Raw genomic sequence first — 24,078 nt, forward strand, 5'->3', positions numbered from 1 at the left:
ACGAGTTCAGGAATAGTAATAATTTCCACGAGAACGACTCGAGTTTTTAAACAGAATTTTTTCTCTGTTATTCTCTTCAGATGTTATCGGGAAACGTATCATCTCTGCATCTGCAGACTTCAAGCTATCGCAAAGCAGATGCAGTTTATAAGATTGAATATTATTCATGATCATCATTTACGGAAAAGGGAGTTGACTCATGAAATCGATATCTGATTTAAAGCGCAGCCACTTATTCACCAAATCAACACGAGCCAATTCATCCCAGGTTAGACCCCTTGGCCATAACTTTTGCACAATAAGCTTCAGTACAAGAGTTATTAGTGTTAGAAATCTGAGGGGATCGAATTTTGGGTCCCAAGATTTTACCTGTTGTGTCGAATTCCTTATCAAACGCCAAATAATCGGCTTGAATAAGAGCAAGGTCCAGATGAGATAGAACATCCGGATGATTGGTGGTCGATTTCCAAAATTCAAAGCAACCCAGTAATGACAATTTTATTAATTGTCCCACCATTAATTGAACCAATTTTATTAAGTATTTCTCCTCGACTTAATGTTATCCACGTAATTGTTGAATTTTAGTACATGATCAGTCATTGAGTAATCAGTCTCATAGTAGAGAGATAGTTGCGCTCGCGTTCTGATAGCGAAAAACAGAGAGAAAAAGATTCTATAAGTGAAAGTTTTCAATTGGAAATTGTTGATGGTGTGGGAGTTTGTAAATTTTCATAATGCTCTTTGAATGTTTTCTGCCACAGTACATCTATGCTACAACAACCCCTACTGGTGTGTGAGGCGTTATTCTCTATAAAATAAAAAAAAGTATGTCTTGAAGCATTAAATACTACACGCAATTTAGTTAAACTGCCGGGCTTTAAAACCTAATAGTGGAGTATATAGATAGTAACGGTCCTCCTTACCGCCAGGAAGTTCAACGAGTTCCTTATGGCCGCAATCTAAATAATCTTTCATTAACAGTTTATATGCCTTATAAAGTACTGGCTCCGAATGAGGCGTCTCTCTAAAGAATAAAAACGACGTAAAACGATTTCATGAGAATTCTGGAAGATCGGTAGGATTGGATCTCGAACCGAAACACTAACGAGATTTGAACCAGGTGCCTCTAGTTAAAGAAGAAATAGAAGAATTCATAGATTTATTTGGTACATTATTTATAACAATTCACTGGAAAGAGATATCGGCTCGTCAGGAGTGAAGTTTAAATGGTTATTCTCACTCTCATTGAAGCAATATATCAATAGAAACAGAGATGTGCCATTGTTCATCTGCTAGTTCCAAATTAGAATGTCTTTTTGCATTGTTTTTGCATATAGTATATCAGAACAGATATTAGGCAAGACAGCAAAGTTCAAAGTTATTTATGGACAAAGGCGATGTCTGAGCACATGAAACTTTCTAATTAGAAAGTCTCATGTGCTCAGTGCATTAAAGGTTTCAGCAGTACAAAAAATTTTCATGCCTCCTTGATGTTGTGATTTCCATGTGACTGATTATACTAAAGTGAGACAAATGTGGATGAGAAACAAATTGAAAAATCAAGTAAAACATATAATTTTAAAGTAATTCAATTTTGAAGGGAAATCAAGTTTTCCATAAAAATATCAAGCTATTTGACTTGATTACTACCTTGTTTTTTGCTATTGCAGTGAATGATTTTTAAATTTTATCACGAGTCAATAATTCTTGCTTGATGTGAATTTGTTTTTAAATGAATAAAGCGGATAAAAACGCGCGAGGAATATAAAACACCTCTTGGAATCTCTGAGGGGAAATATAATTGTTAGATAAGTTCAGCAATTAAAAACCCGTTGAGGGCCATTGCAATCCAGAATTCCCGTTCTTAAGGATAATAAAAATATATTTGCAACTATGCTGGTCAGTGACGCTAACACACATCGAAAAATTAGGGTATTATTTAAAGTTGGATTTTCGGCTTCAACATCACGCAATATGGAACAAAAATGAAAATTACCCAACCTAAAATGTATTGCCAAGCCTTCCTATGCCGAATTCCAAATTATACAAGTGTTAATCCTACAGCAGAAAGAGAAAAAATCCTCCCATAAACAAAAGCGCCGAAGGGTGAGTGGTTTGCAAAGAGGTGCAACGTTTTACATACGGCAGTGAATAAAACGTGTCAGGAAATGATTGAAGTTGCCAACATTTGTATTTATGGTTTCATTTATAATGAGCCATTGTGTACTTGGCGCAGAAATATTAGCCCATCCTATTGTGCATTCCTGGGATATGCATCCATATTCATGTGAGCTTTTAAAACAATAATTATTGTATCAGGGGCTTTGATGTTATAATATTAATTTTGTTACCGGGGAAGTTTTATTGTATAGTTTTTCAGCGAATTTTATTAACTTGACAAAAATATCTAATTTTCGAATATATCAATGTTGTTTATGATCTCTTTAATAATACCGTTTCTGATATTAGTGATGCAAATGATAATTGTTATTCTATTAATAGTACAGCAAATTTATACTATTACTTGCTTCCATCATGTCAGATATTAAATACAGACCATTAAAATCTATTACAAAACGATTTTACCCAAAAAATAGTTAGATGACCTTTAATTCGAAATTACCTTTCAATGCTGTATGTGATATTGTATAGAATGCCTAAATTAAAAGTCGGTTCAAAAGAGAGACAAAATTGTACTTTTATGCAATAAATACTATGGTTTTTAAATAATAAAATCAAAACTAGAGATATCATCAAGAAAACAAGTATGTTACTCTGTAGTATTAATCACCGAGATACACAGAAACTAAGACCACTTACTAAAGACTGGACTGCTTGATTCTGGTCTATCGTCAGTTTTCCGTTCAATTTCACTCTACAGGATTATTCAGATGCGACGCTCATCATTGGGATCTCAGTAATCATAAGAGATACGAGGTCAGTTAAATTGGGGCAAAGTGGTGCAATTTAGAGCTCAATAAAATGCCTTTTCAAAATTTGAAAAAAATCACATTATTTTCGGAGATATCCATAAAAAAAAGGAAATTTTGAAAAACATTTCTTTTCTTTACTGAGGTTTTTTGAAGAGATCATTAAAAACAAATGACACATCATAGTTGCCATTTTTTCTCTTCTACAAAGTGGTTGTATCATATTTGAAATCTGTCATTTAGATTTCCTGCAACCATCATCAACTTTGTTTTTTTATGGGCACCATATTGGATTTTTACATTTTTAAATTCAGTTTTTTTTCATGATTACGACGATGTAGCACACGTTAAGGTTCAGTGTTTCAGTTTGATCAGAGTATCAAAAAATCGATTTTGCTAAGAGCGCTTTGGAAAACTCGATTTTGTTATAATGCCACAAGGGGTAAATCAATAGAGCCATTAAATATTTTTGAATTTTTCTCAACACTCAACTCGGAACAATTTAGCAGATAAAGTGTAAAGGAATTTTACTATGAAATTTAATAACGTAGCAAGTTAATACTTCTTTTGCCACATGTGTTCAAATCCATAGATTGATTATTTGGAAAGTTGGCTAATAATGAAATATTAGCCAGTAGGCAAGATCGAAAACATTTCATTCATCACTCAGTCATTTCAGGCTGATCAGTAGTAGGCGAGTGTAGACAGGATCTGGATTTACTGAAAAACGAATCCTATGCTATCATCGAAATAAAACAGTGGGAATGACTGCATGTACGGTAAAAATTTGATAAATGCCTCCCGTTAAATGTAATTCATTTTGCTTATTGCCTTTTAGGACAGCTAAATATTTACTGACCCTGGGCAATTCGTAATTATACTCGGGCACTATCATCGCATCAGCTTATTTGGAAAACATTTCGATTCCAATCTACTGGATTTTGGATTGACCGACCGCACAAACATATTCTTGACAAAGCCTGGAGCAACTAATTAAGTTCAAATTAGCCGAAGATCTTTTGATGTGCGTCATAGCTCTGTTTCTCTTTAGCGTTGTGATTAGGAAGACTGAAAACAAAACACACCTCCGAAATCTTTGAGACTTTTTTTTGTAATTGGAGTTTAAAATGGGTTGCTTTGTGCATTTCATTTATGCCAGGGCTTGATTTCATTTCGGGGCTTTGTAAAGAAACATAAATACCTTCAAGCCAAACACGTTATATTTGCTAGAAACTTCTCGTTTAAATTTTATCCAGGTTATGAGGCTCTTTGTTTGTGTCGTCTACATATTTATTAATAGTGCCAAAGTGAAACTCAAAATGAAAAGAGCGTGTGTAATTTAATTGAAAATTCAATGAAATGGACAATTATGGAATTTGCGGAGTTGAGAAACAATTTCAATTCATGACTGTTGGGGAAAAGTCGGTTACTTTCCGGGAAGTCAATCAATTCGATTCTCTTGTTATCAGTTTTCGGTTTCTGTTAGGCGAGCAACAATATGGTGAATAATTTGATTGCGCCCTAAAGTTTTATCGCCGAGGGGAATGAATTTCAACCACATACCCAATGTGCCGAACCGAGAAGGGGCTCTGTAAATATATTATGTAAAGTCTGAAATTGAAAGTCATCTCTTAAGGACGTTCATGTGGTCCTAAAGGCAGAACTCCCATCTTCCGTTAAAAAGCGTGAGAATTTTTAATTCAGCAGTGAGCACTTTGCAGGCTTATCGGATTATTGTTATGAATCACTGGCTTCGACCAGCGAATATCATTTAGCGTTTGGCGCGTTCATTTTCAACTTGTGCCATAAAAAAGCACCCCGTTTTTCGAATAATAACGCCTTTTCCCATTTTTCATCAATTTGTCTCGATCGTTTACCAATCATTTTCCGAAATGCGTTCCTTCATTACTTTCAATTTGGTCATTATCTTCAACATTTAAAAATGTTTGCTGCTTTTATTTGATTAATTTTGGCATCTTCATGAAAAATGTCTGAAAGTGGTGTGTTCCTTGCAAAGGCCCAATCACATACTGGACAGATTTTGGCGTATCGCCAACCAAAAATGTGGATCACTTAATTAATTACGCAAACGTTATGCAAGAAATATGTTGTTCTTGTTGGCTTGTAATGTTTCATTGCAACGTTTCCGCAAATTTTGAAAAAATGGCATTTTTTTTACAGAACGGTATCGCATGTAACGGAAACAAGATTCATCATTTTGAACATATAAATAAGGAGTTTTTGCTTTCCAATCTTTTTATGCTCTTTAGTGTTCAAATAATTAATTTAGCATTATTATTATATTAATCATATTAATAAACATTTATGGAAAATGAAGGCACGCTTAATAAATTAATAATATCTAACCGAATAATATCTGAATTATGAATTAATGTTATGTTCGTTATTTTATAGGAAAAAAATTATTTTTCTTTTAATTGTCGTTGAAACGCCCAAATACAAGACAGGTTTCCGTCTGAGAAAATTAAGGCGAAATTGAAATATCTTGGATGACTTCACGTAAGATTTTAGCCTCGTTACCGCCTTATTTACTCTTTGACATCGAGCCTCAATTGTGAAATTTTTCCTTTTTATTTATCGTTTTTTAGGTAATCGAATCGAGTTAAATGGACCGCTCTGTATATTGCTCGAACAACGCATGCAGTACACCGAAACGCAAATCCTCGATTTGAAATTCAACCAGATTTTGTAAACTTTGGACTTCATCATTTCAGAGACGGCTGAATCAAACATTACTAAACCGTATTTTTGTAATCAGGGGAAAGGGATTTTTTCATCAGAAAGGTCTAGTACCTTACGAGTAATGACAATTTAAGTATGCCGCTTTGGCAATCTTCCACTTCGGGCGGGAATACTATGAAATAAACCTCACAGGCGTAATGGAAAAATGACGCTTCAAGCTTCGTCAATAAAGTTAAAAGTAGCGACAGTTACCTTAATTGAAAGATTTCAAATATATCCACGACCGAGTTTCATTGAATTTGCATCAATGACCAAACTGTTTATCAGGCCTGGAAAAATGCAGTCAATGGAAACAGGAGAAGAAAAATCCCCCTTCAACGATATATCAAGTCAGTTACGTTGACATTTACAAACAAAAGGTACATCACATTAATCGTGAGCGATGTGTCGTGCGGCAAACAGAAACAAGGACAATAATTAAAATAGACACAAATATTATTTTGTAATGATGGATTTATAATCTGTTGTGCTGTTACCAGCCGTGTTTTGCCATTCATTGTAAACTGCTGTTGTTTGACCCTACGCGTCTGCTATTTTGGCAAATGACACATGAATTAAAAACAATTGCCCGGGCCCATTGTGAAGTTTTATAGCTGATTTGGCAAAGTGGGCGCAAATGAATTATTAAACTCTAAATCCTTCTGTCGCATATTTCGGACTTTTGTTACTTACAATGTACATGCAACATCATCCTCTTGCTCACTGAGGGCGGAACTCCATTGGCAGCTATACATAGGTACGCCCCCATTTCGGACCTCGTCACTTTGGTCAAACTCAGCACTTCTCCCTCTACAGCCAACAGCTTTTCCCTCTTAGAGGAGTGGTTGCCACGGGCCAATATTGTCCCTCCGTCCTCTCTCCTCCAGATTATCTTTGGCGGGGGATATCCCCTAGCTTTACACACCAGTTTGGCGGAACCGCCCTCGGGTACCATCATATCTCCAGACGTTTCTTCGTAGACTATGTCTGGAGGTATGACTACTTCTAAATATGCTGTCTGTAATAATTAGTGACACTTAGGGTAGAGTCAAGGTTATTTTTGTTGACTTACCTGCATTTTCATAGGGTCAGTGTTGACTTGACACATATATTGTCCTCGGTCCTCCCTTTTAACATTTCGAATATTAAGAGTCCAGGTATTGAAATCGTTGTGAGTTACAGACAATCTTGCATTGTTGGTTATGACGCTTTCGTGAATGGCTAATATTGCTTTGGTGTCTGCCTTTATCCAAGCGACCTGTGACATAATTCGGCAGGGGCTAATTTACGACCTCATATTACTCGTGTGAGTAACTGAAAAACTCTTAAATGCCTTTAAGGTTCAGTAACTTTAGGTGCATGGTTCTAGATAAAGAAGGGGTACTATCGGAAATTGCTAGGTCTTAATGGCTCTCCTCTTTATCTATTTGTCTTATATCTACTCAACGTATGCATCAAGCGTTATGTTTGTTGAAGGTGTATATATTTCATGAAAAAACGCTTGTTACATGCGTTATAATTATCTTGCAAAATCTTCCCTCTTGTGGAGTAATTGTAAACTGACATTCACACATATAGCTTAAAGCGTAATTGACATTCAAATCCTTTAGAGTTTTCAAAGCGAAATTAAGTAGTTTCGGGCCCACAGGAAGTAGTACATCAAATCTCTACATAAACTGGATTTTCAACTCTTTGCGCAACAAAATTACTTGTCATTTTGTAACAACTTAATTGCCTAAAAATTAATAACACGTTCCCGAAATTACACGTGCCACTTGCGATTAAATTTAATGATTAAACACATTTCAATAAATGATTAAATCAACTTGACCTCGCCAAAATATAGATATTTCATTGCTATCGCTGTACATGTAACTTTAATATTCAATCATAAATTTAGTTATGTATAATTAAATTTAGAAGTGGAATTTCTAAAATATTACTCATCGTTTGAATCCACTGTAATGCACTTGTGTTGCAGAATTCATGTACATTTGAAAAAACCGTTAACTTGCTTTACTATCAAACTAAGCTTAAACTTTAAGCCTGAAAATAAAATTTTTGATTCCTGTGCCATAGAGTTTATCACTATATAACTAACTAGACAACCGCCGAGTCTCAATCTAAATTGACTGGTAAAATTTACATTTACCAAAATTAAATTTTATAACGAATGGTAAATTACAACTGACCGCTACATCCGCCATATTTAACTACCAAATTAATAGCAAGACCATTACTCTTAAGTGGTCTCTAAACGGCGTAATAACACTGTTACTAACGATAACCAATAATGTGATAGACTAAAAATTTATCTGGTCACGAAAAAATTCATAATATTGTGCTTCGTCAAAGTTCATTAATAACTTCATAATATGCATGGAACTGAAAAGGTAAACAGGTCATGCATATGTAGTTGACTTGGCCATATCATCCTTGTATGGAAGAATGTGTCGCCTGCTGGGGCGGACCAGGAATGTCGAAGGTGAATAATGGTAATCTTGTTTACATATGAAAGCTATGGCAGAGTCCCGTGTCGCTAGACCTTTGGATCGACCTTCATGCACATCATATACAGGTGATGGGACACAGAGCTACCTCCGGCACAAATAAGATCACATCCGCCTCGGTTTTCCTTTACTGTTATTTTTGACTTTAAAAGAAACTAGATTCAAATTAGAGGTAAACTTCTAGAAAATTGGGAAACAGTGACGGAGGGATTTTTTTCTAGCTAGCTAAAAATTATAATTGATATTCTTCATGCTAATGAATCCCATGTGAACGAAATATCGACTGAACCTAATTAATCAGGTTATAAATGGCGAAGGTAAAAAACATTTCGGTAATATCAATGGTATGGCAACAACATATTAATGAAAGTCTTTTTATAGTCTCCCGTCTGTTTACGGCATCCATGTAAATAATTTCAAAAACAACAGCAGCAGCAATAACAAAAATTATTTTTCTTTCTTTGTATTGTTTATTTGAATTACATCGAAATATATCGCAAACATGAGATGGAGAGCAAATTGAATGCACTATAGACAAATATGGAATGTTCATCGGGATAAAATCTCATTAGTTTTAAATTTTCATCCGAGCCAAAAACGGCAGAAAAACCTAAACTGAAAGGAAATTCCTATAAAACAATTGTGAGACGAGCAATGTGGTGTGCACGCGCGCAGCAATCTCAGATTTCAGCGGCATGCTACCCTAGGCTATAACCCAGATGGGACAATAGCTGTAAAATTGAAACTTAATGAGGTGTGAACAGTTTAAATTGATATTTAAAAGAACCGAGATAACCTAGAGTTGAACGGCAATCTGATTTAAGAAACAGTCTTTTCTGTAATGACTGTAGTACTGACTTTTTGTTATTCAAATCGATGAGTCGATAAATTGCCATTGTGTACCAACTTAGCTAATGGGATGATATTTACTAGGAAAATTAATAAATGAAGTAATTCATGTCGTAAGAGCTTACGGGACAAATATCCTCGGGCTGAAGTTATTTAAGTCAATCACTGAGAATTATTGCAAAATTCATTCCCCACATCGCTTTATTAATTGTCATGTGGAAGGAACTATCTAAAAATCAAAAATAGATATGACGATAATGGTTTTCACGAAAATTCTGCCAAGTTGTAATGAAATGTTTAATTGACTGCTTCGATAAGTTATTATTACTTTACAACCTGCCATGAGACGAAGCTATTTTATTAATGTTTGACCAAAATTGCCAATATTACGGAAGTCGATTGTCAAAAATCTTTATTCGAAAATTGAAGATAATCTTCAATAGAGGACGTAACACATGCAATTATTTAGATCATCAGAACTAACTTGAAGGAAATTACACAATGAAAAGAATTACACAGTGAAGTGAAGTTATTTCATTTGGTGTCTGACCGTGATTGTATAACTCGCTCCCACATCGCTTTAACACTTGGTATGCGACTTGAGAATAGAGAATTTCTGGTACGTTATTACTATTTTATAAAGTTCTACTTGTGTCAAGTTATTTAATTGATATGTGACAAGTATTAGATAACTCGATTTTCAACAATATTAATATCTTCGAGTTAAGCGCTAGAAATTGGAATAAAATAAATGAAATAATTTACAATATGAAACGTGACAAACGTGATTATTTTATTTATAGAACTTGATAATACGTGACGATACTTGTGGTGCTCATATTTTATTGCAGGCTAAACAGACATATGAATTGCCTAGTAATGATAATAACTTGGTCTGCAAATACTGAGGTGTTGAAGAGGAATCCTCACACTACTTTCTAGAAGTGTGCAATACGTGGGACATATTAGACATAGGGTTTTGGGAGCCGCCTTTCTCCTCTGGGAACAACTTTCGACTCTCGAATGACTTGAGTAAAAAAAGGCAGATTGAGGAGCGAAAACAGCTCTCAAGGGCCTAATTGTAGGGCTTCGGCCTTCCCGTTTTACTATTAACCCCTCGAACTGTAAAAAGTCTGAAATTTTATACTTCATTATTTTAAAAACTGTTGAACATAAGATAGAACTCGATCTATGGGAATTACGCACAATAGTAGAGATGCATAGCATGCAAGGGTTAATGAATCGAATTATTTCGTTGACTTGTTTAATTTCAGGAATATTATTTTAAAACTCGCTTCCCTTAGTGCATTGTCATTAATCGTCTTAGTTAGAAAATACATGTTAAATTAATTAAAATAGGGCATAAGGAAGATGGTTATCGAGGAAATTCTGTTAACATAAAGGGTAAACTTACCCCAGTTGGTGTTAATCCTATCCCCTACAATAAAAAGAAAATAAAAATTTCAATGGAAAACTCAAAGTTATGGCAATCAAAACTCTATCAAATAAATGGCAAGACAGTCAACATCTACACCTATTGCTCTTAAAAGTATTTACACATAAAAACGTTCCATGCTGTAATATTTAATTCCGAAACTCTTTAAAACTTTTCTGTACACTTATTTCATTCTTTAATTATCTCCGTGTTTTTATAAGCTCCGGAAAGCTTTTAAAACTTAGGAAATAGCTATCGCGTTTCCTCTCACACTCTCGAGTTATTAGGTTAAAAGTTTATTGCTTTCGAATCAGGGAGCTAGCTGACTGTTTTTGCTGCTAGTGCGACTAAATACGAGTCATTCAAATTATTTTCGATAATAATTCAATATACGAAAATATATTTCTATAAATAACATGCAAAGAATTTTGCAGGGTCATAACAGCCTGTCAGTCGGTGCAGAGATAACAAATATACCAACTGACATGTTCTGTAATTGAGTTCAGGTATGTGCAGTTTTTACATGACTGGAGATATTGATGCAGGTAAGATGCGAATTTTCTTCCCTTTTATTTCCAAGCTTAAGTAAAATTTCTGTAGGAATATTACTGCAAATCGTCTTTTATTCCATGATATGTTATGCGATATTAAAATTGCTAGTTTCATTGTAAACTGTATTAAAACAACTACTTTATTTTGTATTTACAATTTTTAATACGATAAAAAATATGTAATTTGGCGGGACACTTTGGTTTGAGCTAACTGAAGCGGTAACTGGAGAGTCCGGAGTATTTATTCGTTCCTCCTCTCCTGATAGGGAGGGAGGTGCAGCATTGACGCACAAGAAATGTGTCCCTTTAAGTGCGATTTAAGAGCGGTGATTGTTTTTTCCGATTAAAATTGAACTAGCGAAAGAGAAGGATCACTTCAAAACGTAAAGGAAGAAATTACTGCGCTTAATTCGGGTTGCCACCACTGGTCCTCTACGAGATGAAGAAAGAATAAATAAGCGAGACTCTTCATTTACTGCTTCAGTCAGCATCGTGAGACGGACTTCTACCTTTACCTGAGAGAATTGCGCATGTACCTAATTGTAGAATTAGTAGATAATCTAAAAATAATTAATCCACAAGAAGGAAGATAAAACAAGAAACTCAAACTGAATAAGAAAAATGGTGCAGATGTGCTTCTTTAATTACGTGCTGGTGCTGTGCATCAGTGCTTCAGTGCTCGGTGCTTGCGCTCTTTTGGCCACTTAAAGACCACAATCTTAAAACAGCATTTTTCAAATATTTTTCAAATATTTTATAATGGATATACAACTGTTTTAAAATGTGGTTCCGGCCTGCAGCGCAATGGTGGTATGAGAAATATATTGAAAAGATACACACCCTTGCTGTCGCGGAATCCCCACTCACCCTGTGTCCTCCTAAATTATTTACTACGCAGGTGAAAATGGCGTCTCTTCCTTGAGGTACTGTGAGGTTCTCTAAAGGGTACTGGAAATCGGGTTCGAAGCCGAATGCGGCGTCTGTAACAACATAACGGAGTCTTAGAAAAATATACATCCAGATATTTGTGTCCTGTTAGGCTGATAAGAACGTTATAGGTATAAAACTTGGAGAGGGCTTCAAATACCATCGAATTTTTTCCCGAAAAATGTTTTTGTTTAATTTGTCAAATCTAATTAGGAAGACGTTCGAAGGAGGTGGGTACGAGCGATACTCGTTCCATTATACTTTACAATAACATTTCCAGGAGCATGCCTGTTTGCATTGCTAACACCGAGTACACAGAAAAGTAAAAATGTTTACTTATACTTCCTATAATAGATGATAAACGGTAGCTTGTGGAAAATACACGAGAGGAATGGACCCGTGTGCAGAAATTTTTATTCCGGGCCTCGTCGATGGATGCATAAAATTATAAAACCTTTTAGGTTTCATTCGGTAAGGTTAAAACATGATCCGTATGTAAAACTAAGCCATAAACTAAACATTCCAAGAATTCCTAATTTAAACGAATGCCCAAAGATACTGTTTGTTCGGGTTTCCTGTTTCTTACTTAATTAAGTTTAATGCGGTTATTTCTATTTTAAAGTTATAACATAGTTCGCATATTCTCGAGAACTTATTGGGCAGAACTGCCCGCTTTACTCTGCTGCTACAAGTATGAAGAATCCAGCTGATGCGAAATTAATCTTAAGCCGGGTATTCATTTATGCAGAGGGACGGATCGCTTAGCTTTTTCTTGCCCTCCACTTCCTTGACGGCCATGGAACCGTTTATTAACTTGCAACACAGTTTAACTTAGTTCAGGCAGATTCAGAAAAGTAGTTAAAAGTGTTTAAAAGTAAACATTATAATACTACCTTAAGCCGGAGGAGCATTTCCGGAAGAATGGAGATCAAAGTAATACGTTGGGCTGTTCTTCCTAACCTCCATCAAGGGCAATGATTGTTAACGAAAATTTTACTTTTGAGACAGTTAACCTCGTGGCCGTAATAGCCTAAAGACATCGAACTTTAATCCGACCCTGCGGATGTCTACCACGATCTCTGCGGATGACACCACTGTAACATTGCGGCGAACCGCCTATGTCATTTTCACGAGCTCATTTTCTTGTCCCTATCCTGCCCTCCAGTCACCCCAAAACAAACATAATTAATTAAGAAAAATCATTCCAGTTAGAAAAGTTGAAATTTCATTGTTATCTTGTTTTGGAATGATTTAAACGATATGGGTTTTGGATTTATTAAATCCATTCATCTATGACGCCCGTAATGAGATTGGCTAATTTTAATAATCAGTATCGCATATGATTTTTTATCTTATTATTTATAGTATCTAGAAAGTTATTACTAGTAATTTTTAAATATTTACTGAGCTATAGATTCGTTGTGGAATTATAAAACAATGTTTTATGCGATGAAAACACTAGCCCCGCTACTTAGTGGGCACTGATCAAAATCAGCAGGGATCAAAATTTCTCTGATCACTAAATGTGTACCTTGGATACATAAATAACAAAAAAAATTAATATTCTTATACGTAAGAAAGAATTAAATAATTAATTAACATTGGTACACCGTATACAGAGCAACCGTTATCTCTATCTTGTTGCTACTTCTGCAATTTATTAAAATTTTATTCTTCTACACCTGTCTTCTTTTTTTCTATCACCATTTGCGCTGTATCCCGATAAAATCCAAAAAGGGCTACCCAGGACATATTGCTAAGGGTGAGCCAAAAAAAGGTGCAAAGTGCCGTTGCGCTCAATCGCGAGATTTATTGCTTCCTTTTATGCACGTTAAATATTCTGGTATATTCGGTTATGTTAATGTATGTTCCTGATTAACTTGTAGCTATGAAGTCTTCTCAGGCGCGCCGGCAAAGGATTCATCGAAATTTCCCTTTAGCATCATGTTTCCTAATCGCTCTAGTTTAAATTGTTAGCCAGTCCCAGGTTAATGTCAAAAAGTTTTTGCCCTTCAATACGAGGTCCCACGGACCCTTTCTCGTAAAAGAATTTCCTCGGTTCGGTGCTAAATTTTCCTAGCCGGGTTTGAATTCATAATCCTCCGCATTCTGAAAAACTTCAGAATGGTCTTTGAGTCACGGCATCTGAGAAGGAATATCAACGAGCTTATTAGTGAAGCTTTTTCCGGGTGCACAATCCGCGAAGGATTGATCTGGAATGGAACTGACTCCTGGTATTTCACCTGCAGCTGCGGTGAACATTATCCATGGACAAGTTTCGTGTCTCTCGACGTATACTGAAGCGGTAACTGGAGAGCTCAGTGTATTTATAGGTTTGTTTTAACAAAGAGGTAAACTGATTCCGACTCCGAAACGTCAGTAAAGAATGTGTAGATGTGCATCGTCATATTACGGATTTCCCCCACATACGGTTTAATTTCGACACATAATGCTGTGAGCTGGACAAATTTTCGGGTAATCCGAAGGAAAATTCTTCCTTTCTTCTTGATTTGATTGAGAAAATTGTTATAGGTTTCTCTTCAAAACTTTAGAATATTTCTCCTCCATCTCTAAAGAGGTTTAATAAAGGGCTAATTGCGCGAGTCCTACCGATTTGCGATCTTCCTAACATTAGAATATTTTGAGACAATATAGCTTCAAAACAAATAGATCAAATGCGTAGACTTCATATTTTAAGTGTCTCCTCTTTTCCCTTTGCTCCGTTGTTGTTCCGAGATGGCCATTTCCAGTTATTTCCTTTATTTGAACGTGCATTTTGTATTTATATTGGATACATCCTATCCGGAAGTTCGCTATTCCAAGCATGAAACTTGAAGAATTTTATTGCAACTAGCATGATTGTAATGTGTAGGAATCGTGTCGAAATAATAGATATATGAAAATCGTGTTTAAAACTACTTTCGATTTAGTTGACTTCCGATTTAAACGGATTTTAATAAGGATTTGCTGCGGGGGTAGTGAATCGGCGATAAAGGCAAAAATAATTTGTCGCCTTGGCGCTCGGTGCAAATGAAACAAAATGAGAAAAGTTGGTCCATAAATCAAAAAAGCAGACGACATGATTCATAAATGTTGGTAGGAGTTTATTGAAAAACTGCTAAGTCCGGTGCCATAAATAGCAATCAAAGGGGCCAGTAAATTACGTATTGACGTTATCGGAAAAACTAGAGATTCTCGAAGTCCACCAGGAAGTGGATTATTTCGTCCGAATGATGGATCCAACTTATTAGTACTCGGATGATTTTTTTGCTTAATACTGCGCTAGATTTTTAACAAGCAACACAATTTCCTGCATACTGAAACAATAGTGTTTTAATTATAATTAAGGTCTTAAGACAATACCGTAACCCAGTTACACAGCCAAACTAATAACCGATATAATGAACTTTATCGTTGGTAAATGTTTACAGGACGCTGGTGTTGTAGCCTTTGTTAATTAATCAGTATCATTTGCATTATTCACCCAATGACACATCATTTGTCACCAATAAATCGTGTTGGCTAAGTGATAATTTGCATAATATGAATAAAACACAAAACACATACCCGGACGAATGAGCCATATTGCTGCTATTAAAGCTCTCTCCCTTTGTTTAAGTTCTGATAGTTTTGCCTGTTTATATGGTAATTTCTGCTAAATAAAGCATATTTAGGGGTTTAGTACTACAATTGAATTGAATGCCCTTTAACAAATTTGGTTACATTAAGGAGAATTACAAAGCTGTTAAATCCGAGTAAGAGTAAAATGTAATAAGAAAACTACTTACTTTATAATAGTTATAATTACAACATGAATAATTTAAGGCGTTCCATATAACGCAATATTTACAAAATTGAAAGCTTAATTGAATTTCGTTTTATTTAATCTGAATGGACCGATCTATGTTGAAACAGTTAGCCCCACAGTGGTTATTGATTAACTAAACTAAATAAACAAATGTTTCATTAATTATAGACGGGTATTTATCCGGCAATTTGTAAAACAACCATAAATAAAATTCCTTGTGGACGGTAGAATGACGGGTATTACTCTACTTCCACATATACGTTAATTTAAACTGCATGTATGGTTCAGTAATGTTTTAAGCAAATTTAAAGCAATATGTTTTCGATTGAGAAAAATTGTCTTTTCACTAGAGGAAGAAATTGTTTTTGTGTTTGGAAGATTTGTCTGCCTTTTACATAAATAAACTCGTGCTCAAATAGATTAGATTGGCTCTGACGAGGTCCTGGTTAATGTCAAAATTTCCAACTTTCAAAAATCTAAAAATTTTGAGTCATACCAGGGTTGATGAGGTCAATTCACAGAAAAAAATGTCAAAATGGCGCGTCAGCTCTACACTGAGTGTCAAATGTTTTCAATGTATTGACGTTTGAAGCATGACAGATTTTGCCTTTTCGAAGGCCATGAGACGTGACCTTCAAATAATTAACAGAGAATATAAAAATAGACTACAACAAGAAAGGATGAGGATAGAAAGGGCAGGATCAAAGAAATTTGATCTGGTTTAACCTCACTTTTATGGTTGAGCTTGAACAGGCAGACGCTCGGGTTGTACGGCTGTTAACAAAATTAAATAATAAAAATGTCTTTTAAACATATAATAAAATTTTATGCAATAGCAAATTTGTTTCAAGGCGAGGAGAAACATCTCCAGAGAGGAGAAAATGGTTACTCTATATGGCATGTAAAACACATTAAATTTAATAGTGGAGTAGCTCCTGCCACTTTCAAAGTAGAAGTGCAGAGTGGTACTAGACTTACTATTAGGGTCTTGGAAACTATAAAAGATATAGTTTCGGTTAGGATGACAAGACATGTTTATATTATACATACGTTAATGATGATGCTTTATTATTGGCGTGACGCGGCAGGGATGAAATTAAATTCTGAGTATTAAAAATCGGCATATTCTTGAAAAACTGTTTGTTTGGGAACCTTGTAGTACGAGTCCAACGTTCTATCTCTTGCCGTACGTTCTCGATGGGATCTAGGCCCGGTAATTGCACCGGCCATTGCATTGTCCTGCTGAAATGCAAATCCTGGAGGCATCTCCCACCGAGCATAGGGCGACATAACATCTTGAAGAGGTCGCTGTACACCAATCGATCCATAATTCCGTTTATGAAGTGCAATGAACTTATCTAATCCACAAAAAACAGCCACACAATGATACGCTAGCCTGTCCATGCTTCACTGTCGATGTAACGTACTTTGGGTGGAATCTTGAATTAAGCTGACACGCTTCATTCTATCTAAATTGCAAGTATTATATCGAAATTCGTCGGTAAATAATGTGTTTTGGTGAAGTTTCAAATCAGGAATTTCAGCAATTATTCTCGGGGCAGACATCCACGGATCTCTTTGAGACATTCTTTTAATTCTCCTATTCATTCAAAATGTTGTTTTGCGAGGCTTTTCTGAGTTCGGCATAATTTCTACATGCCCTTTCTCATTGTAACGCGCAATAATTTTATACACACTGTCTGTGGGCAAAATAAACTGCCTGGAAATAGCAGTCACGCTTGTTCCTTCCAAAAAGGCATTCAGTAGCACGTTTTTTGCTTCGTACAAATTGATTTACCTTTTATCATAATTATTTGCCTAAAATAAGTTATAAATAAACTATTTTAATATGTAAAGAATTGGCATAGAATTTTTGAGAACTGGGCCAAAATCTAACTTTTACTTCCAGCTTGGAAACGAAAACGATCGAAAATTTTTAATCCCTCTACCAGACTTGTATTTTCTTTGTCCCCTATAGTTTTTCTTCATCGGCAAATGCCGATGTTTATATAAGAAAACCCGGTAACTATAGGGGATAAGAAAAATGAAAAAACTTTGGATCATTTTATTCACTTTATGCTATTCCTAAAATGGCGAAAGACCATTTACTCTGTCTTTTATTACGCCTAGATATAATGTAGAAAACGAACCTGCGGAACTCCATTAAATTCACATTGACCGTCTCAAAAACATAAGGTAGACCCAACAGAAAATTAACTTTATGCAAGTCAACCATTCTTTTCGAATTCTTCTCTTTGTGATGTGCGGAAAAAAGGACATTTATTCTTGATATGTGCATGGTATCAACCAGGGGCCTAATAGGAGATTAATGTAGATGTAACATATCGCCTGAGTTGACTCGTCTAAGTACTCAAACTCGAGCTATCACCAATCACCATAGACCAGAGCTTGTCGCAAAATTCTAACTATTTTTCCTGTTTATTATGCTATACCTAAATTTAGTCGTTTTTGAAATGTTTTTACACCATTTAGTCGATTTTTGCACTTTGTATGGCTGCAACTTTTAAACAGTCTTTATTAGGGCGAAATGGCTTTCACCTACAAACAAGTATGCATTTCAGATTGAAGTTTCACTTTCGAACCTTGAGCCGGCAAATTTTAGAACACCCTGTATATGAGCGTCCATTCTTTGTGGTCTTCGCAATTGCATTGAATTTTAAGCAACATGCCTGAAAAAAATTGGTTTGAACGAGACTGAGGGTGAATAATGGGTATAATATGTGTTTGATTGGTTGCTCCGTGGAAAAGGAGGGGTTACGAAACCCCTTGAACAAAGATATATTGATGTGCTGTAAATTGGAAAAAGACATATGTTGGAAGCTACTTCAAAGAAATAATAGTCAAATACGGAACGAAAGAAGATAGATCATATGTCAAAGAAAACTGGATACCATTCGAGGTTACCCGTGTAAGTTCTAAAAGATATGCGAAACTATGTAATAACTTTAAAATAGAAGCAAAGCAAATATTGTAGGAAACATCTCCCGCAGCTCCAAACAACAGTCAGGATGAAAGTGACAGGAACCGGGCTTAACGTCAAACCAAACAATATTAAACTAAACTTTTCCTCTTAGGCAACGAGCCTGTAAAACCTGTTCTAGCCAAACTTTTCACGTCTAAGTTTTTCCTTCGGCAAACTCCGAAGGCTCGCTTTGCTTCCCTGTACACCAAAGAAATTATAATATTGATGCCTTTTCTCTCCCCCCTTACCTAAATTCACGTAAACGTCACCCGGACATTAAGTCGGCTTAAATTGTCTAGTAAGGCTTTGACGATACCTGCAAATGCTTTTGACTTTCTAAATTACATTATTTTGCGTGAATACTTCACTAAAAAAAGTTATATTAAAATATTTGCCCGAAGTTTGCATGGAAGCTTGAAATTTTTGTCTGAAGGACGAAGTTTCTACGTACTTAACTCTCATAATTGTATCGTTGTTACAGCGATGCATTAATTGATAATTGTAGCTTATCGCTCCCCACTGCAACAATTGCAACTGGTTTTCCTCAGCCTGATGGAATGACCAGACGAGAAAAATTTTTTTACTTTACCCACTGTTAAACAGGAGCAACTTAGAATTAAAGGACACAATCAAATAAACCGCATACGTCTTGTCAAGGAAAACTATTTTACTGCGATAATCTACAGGGTTATTCAGCGAAACAACCCTTTTAGTGCGTGAACAAATAAAAACCGAGAAGCCAAAGTGTTATGGTTATAGACAAAGTCATCTTTGCTGGCACTTTCAAGGAATTAAAGTGGTTCGCCAGATTCTGCATAGGCAGATACAAATTAGTCATTGGATCCCTCTACATCAATAGACTAACTGACCATTTACGTCTATCAAACCTCGAATAAACTTGAATATAGTGAAGCCAAGCAGCCTCCTAAGGCCCCAGCAGTAAGGTGTTCATCTTGATGGACAAAATCATCAATCAAAAGCTAACTAAAAACTTAATTAGAATTTACAAAATAAGCCGTGCCAAGCGGGATTTGCAAAAGAGATGAAAAATTAGGAAAAACTTTAACTTTTTTTAGAAAACGTAGAGACGAGATTCGAGAACTGGGGTATGCCGTCATCTCACATATTGCATCCAAAGAGTTTCCGAGGGATTTATTTTGTTACACTGTGTACAAGTCCGGCGACCTTTCAGGCCACTCAATTGTTCCACGTCTTCTGTAATCAAATCATTGGTGGTCTAGAAGCAATATGCCTAGAATTCCACTCGGGATTTATACTGAATATTTGACTCTACAGGGTGTTTTTTGTTTTGGTTTGCCCACCATTGCCAGCTCCGAAACGGTGAGAGTTACAACTTCGATTAAATTAGACTAAATTGGCCCCGTGTGGAACTGATGAAGGAAACCGCTACAAGGTTGCCACATCTTCAGCGGTTTCCTAGATATTTGGAAAAATGTAGAAAATGGCTCAAAACTTCAATCTCTCGTATTTCGTATACCGTTTGTGACAGAAAAGAAGTTTAAATTACTTAGTTTCACAACTTTTTACTTTCTACAAAACGACATATCGATATGTTCGGTGTGTCGCTTCGTAGAGACCGCTTCGGAGGTAGCAATGGTAGGCACACCAAAAAATGCCCTGTATATATCTGTACTGTACTTGGGCTTGGACGTCGCAGACAAATTACTGCCCAGCGTCATTTTGCTAATACCTAACTTAGCAATAGTGTTTTAAGAGTGACGGACAAGTAGCAAAATTTCCGGAAAATACAATTTTCCTTGTCCCGTTTTGTCAAATACCTCTTAGTAATTTACCGAATGGACAATTATTATCCAACAACCCGAGTTTCACCACACTGCGTGGTGATTAATATACCACTTACCAAGCCATAGAGTTCTCTCCTCAGTACCCCGTATAACCGATAACGCAAAATGCCTTAGTGGCCCACTCTGCAGATGCAGTAATAAAATTATGAACGCGTGAAATTGTAACATAGATGTAAGCAATGTTATTTAATATGGAGTTGTATGTGGTGGGTGGCTTGTGCATCCCTCACCGCATGCAGTAGCGTATTTAATTATGGTATAACATTTATGTGTTGCGGCAATGTTCACAACCCCTGTAGGATGATTTTAACACTGCCACCTGGTGTTTTTTAACGCAATTTATGCCGGACCCGTTAATTGGGTCTAGGCAATTGAACCAATTATTCTGGGTCATATACGTTTTGCTTTGCAGGATAATCTTTCCGATGCATGAGATACTTAAAATTGTGTTAAATTGTCTTTCCTGGCCGTCCAAACTAACGTTGCTCTTGTTTTGCTAGATTTTTAAGTTTTCATAAACGCATACTCTTTTTCGACTTCATTCACATTCCCTATGGCTAAACCACCAGCTATTAAAGTGAAAATTGTAACTTTAAGGTAAAAGTTCTAAATAAAACTTTATGGCAGTGTGAATGCCAAATGCGGGGCCTCGTTTCAAATTAGTGTCAAGGGCAATGAAACATTTTCCATAAGCTATTTACGGGGAAACATCATTATCCTCAGTTAGGCAAAGACAGGACATGGGTGAACTTTCACCCCTCTATGGTTAGTTTGGCATTATGGAACCTATTTATAACTTTACATGATCAAGATTGTAAGAAATTTACGGCAGATAATGGTAAATTCTACTTCAAGGCTGTAGAATACATCATTGTAACCTGAACGCCAAGTTTAAAACCCGAAGCGCGCATCACTGAGAGATCTAAAACGTGAAGGTCCTAATTATTTACCAACTGCGATATGTGTACAATTTTTCTCACTGCTAGACAAAATTGCCATAATCTTACCTAAATTAAGTATGAATTCACTTCAAAATACAAAAAAACAACGCGTCCTAAATCACAACATCAACGGCGAGGTTTCACTTGACATATATCAACCATAAATAAACCATGAAGTTGATGATTGCGGCCGACTTCTTCATTAGCTCCCTAGATAAATAATGAAAAATATGCGAGTCATTGTTAATCTGTATTGTTAACTTGCTTTTATGGAATTCTCCCCAAGTAGCTCGGATGGTACTATAGTCAAATTTTCTCCCTTGATCAGACCGCTCAGCTCATCAGCAAAAAGTTCTTTGGCGGTCTAGTTGGCTACAATCCTCTGTTGTTCTCCCCAAATGATGGTTCTGTTGTATAGGATTGGTGGCTTTTCTCTCTTGATCATAACAGAGACCACTTCGCCATTTGCCTCATCGCCTTTGATAATGTTTACCGTAAATGTCGATAAAATATTGGACACAAATTTCCTTGAATCACCGATTGAAAACTCGGAAAGCGTATTACATGATATAATTTGACTGGCAGTCAAAGCCGCCACAGCCTGTTCCTACTGCCACATCCTTGAAAAGGAAGACAAGCAAATTCGAACCGTCTTACTTTGTCTCGAACTGTTACGGAGCTACTGACCGTTTAATACAAAAAAATCTAATTTTGTGCATCATTATGTATATATAAAATACTTAAAATGAACGGCAAGAAAAATAAAAGAAAAAAGTTTTAGCCTTTAGAGAAAAAAGCTTAGATGGTACTATTGTTGTCGTCCTCATTTGTTCGGGCATTACATTTTGCCAGAAATTTGGAAACATATAGAGTGTCCCTGAAATGACTGTACAATGCTCAGCCAAAAATAAGGCTTTCTAGGCCAACGTACTTATGTCCAATGTGGTGCGTTTTGCCGCTACAGGACGCCGAAGTTCTCAAATTTATATCGTTTTTTCAAAATAATTGCTAAATGCTTTTATCGATTTTGATTCACTTTGAAACTAACAGTTATTACGTAAATTGGCGAGTTGTGACGTAGACGAGAGATTTTTTTAACACGTGGAAATATAAAAAATAGTGCATGGTTCGTAAATAAAAATTTGTATTTTTGTGAGCCTCTGTATAAATGATTTTAATTTTCTTTCTGCCACTAGCTGACTTTATTTTGAAACTTTTTTGTCTCTTGCAAAATTTTCGCTGGACATACAGTTTCTCTCTAAAGAAATTATTTACGATACCTTGCAATTCATTATTGTGGTGAAAACAATGTTAAAAAAAGCTTCACACGGTGTTCAAAGTATTGATGAATTTTTTGAAATAAATTTATTTGTGCGTTCAGAAAAATGGTTAACATTTTAAATATTTGTTATAAAAATTAAACTAAATGTGTGGTTATTTAGAATTAAAACTTTTTTCAGGCTTTCCTTCCTTCTAAACAACAATGATGAATTGCAAGGTATCGTAAATAATTTCTTTGCAGAGAAACTGCATGTCTAGTGAAAATTTTACAAGAGACAAAAACATTTCAAAATAAAGTCACTTAGTGGCAGACAAAAAATTAAAATCATTCATACAGGGGGTAACAAAAATACAAACTTTTCTTTAGAAACCATGCGTCATTTTTTATATTTCCACACATTAAAAAAAAGGTCCCTTTTACGTCAAATCGTGCCAATTTATGTAACAAGTTTTAGTTCCAAAATTAATGAAAATGAATAAAAGCATTTAGCAATTATTTTGAAAAACCGATATTAATTCGAATACTCTGTCACTGTGTGGCGGCAAAACGAAGCAACTTTGGATATAGGTAAGTTCGCTTAAAACGACTTACTCTTAGTTAAGGAATTTTCGGTCAAGCGTTGTTCAGCCATTTCAGGGACATCCTGTATATTTAAGCCGTTTCTGCAATATTTGACCGTTCCCATACTTTTGTAAGTTGTATATTTTCAGTAATATCGAAAACAGCGTAGCAATCCCTGAAGGCAATTTTGATTTATTTCTATGATTGAGTCCCCTTCTGAAAAATCGCATACACAAGTCGTGGAGTTTTCGAGTATAAAAACAAAGAAGAAAAGACATAAAATCGTCGGGTTTGTCAAGGAGCCGATAAAGGTTGTCGCACTGAATGTGCCCTTTGCAAACGTGGCGCCGCTCGGTAGTCCTAGTTAATCTTTTGGGGATATGATTCAAAGTGTATGAAAAGGGGGGTGGTGGGGACGGCATCATGGCCAGCTTGACCTTAACGTTATCGTGATAAACGCAGGGAACGCGTACTGACGGCCGACGGCCACTCGGCCCGCTTTATTGCCGACGTGACTCTCGCGCTTTTTCAATTTCGAAGCCGTGGGAGAATGATTGGCGCTCGGGGTGTGATTGCCATGATGACATATCGAATGGACAACCGGCGTTTCACCGACCGGTCTTGTTGACAAATGTTCGCCGATCTGGACTGAGCTTGAGAATTGTTCTTTCAGTTGCCGGTAAAATCGGCCATGAAAATTGCTTTAGCGTACGCCGGGACTGAAACCATTCTT

General features: G+C 35.9%; 1 protein-coding gene across 5 annotated transcripts in view; it reads right to left on the reverse strand.

Annotated features, from left to right (window-relative positions):
• Positions 1-24,078, reverse strand: part of LOC136417244 (lachesin-like) — a 77,066-nt gene that overhangs the window by 4,589 nt on the left and 48,399 nt on the right. For 2 of the 5 annotated variants that reach the window (XM_066402839.1, XM_066402838.1), the window contains exons 4-7: positions 11,858-11,997; positions 10,446-10,469; positions 6,745-6,930; positions 6,366-6,690 (exon numbers count right to left, since the gene is read on the reverse strand). In XM_066402839.1, the coding sequence (XP_066258936.1) occupies positions 6,366-6,690; positions 6,745-6,930; positions 10,446-10,469; positions 11,858-11,997 (675 nt within the window). The remainder of the gene's footprint in view (positions 1-6,365; positions 6,691-6,744; positions 6,931-10,445; positions 10,470-11,857; positions 11,998-24,078) is intronic. The other 3 variants (XM_066402841.1, XM_066402842.1, XM_066402840.1) reach the window with 3 other exon arrangements.

Source organism: Euwallacea similis, chromosome 27, assembly GCF_039881205.1.
Source record: "Euwallacea similis isolate ESF13 chromosome 27, ESF131.1, whole genome shotgun sequence".
NCBI classification, from domain to species: Eukaryota; Metazoa; Arthropoda; class Insecta; order Coleoptera; family Curculionidae; genus Euwallacea; species Euwallacea similis.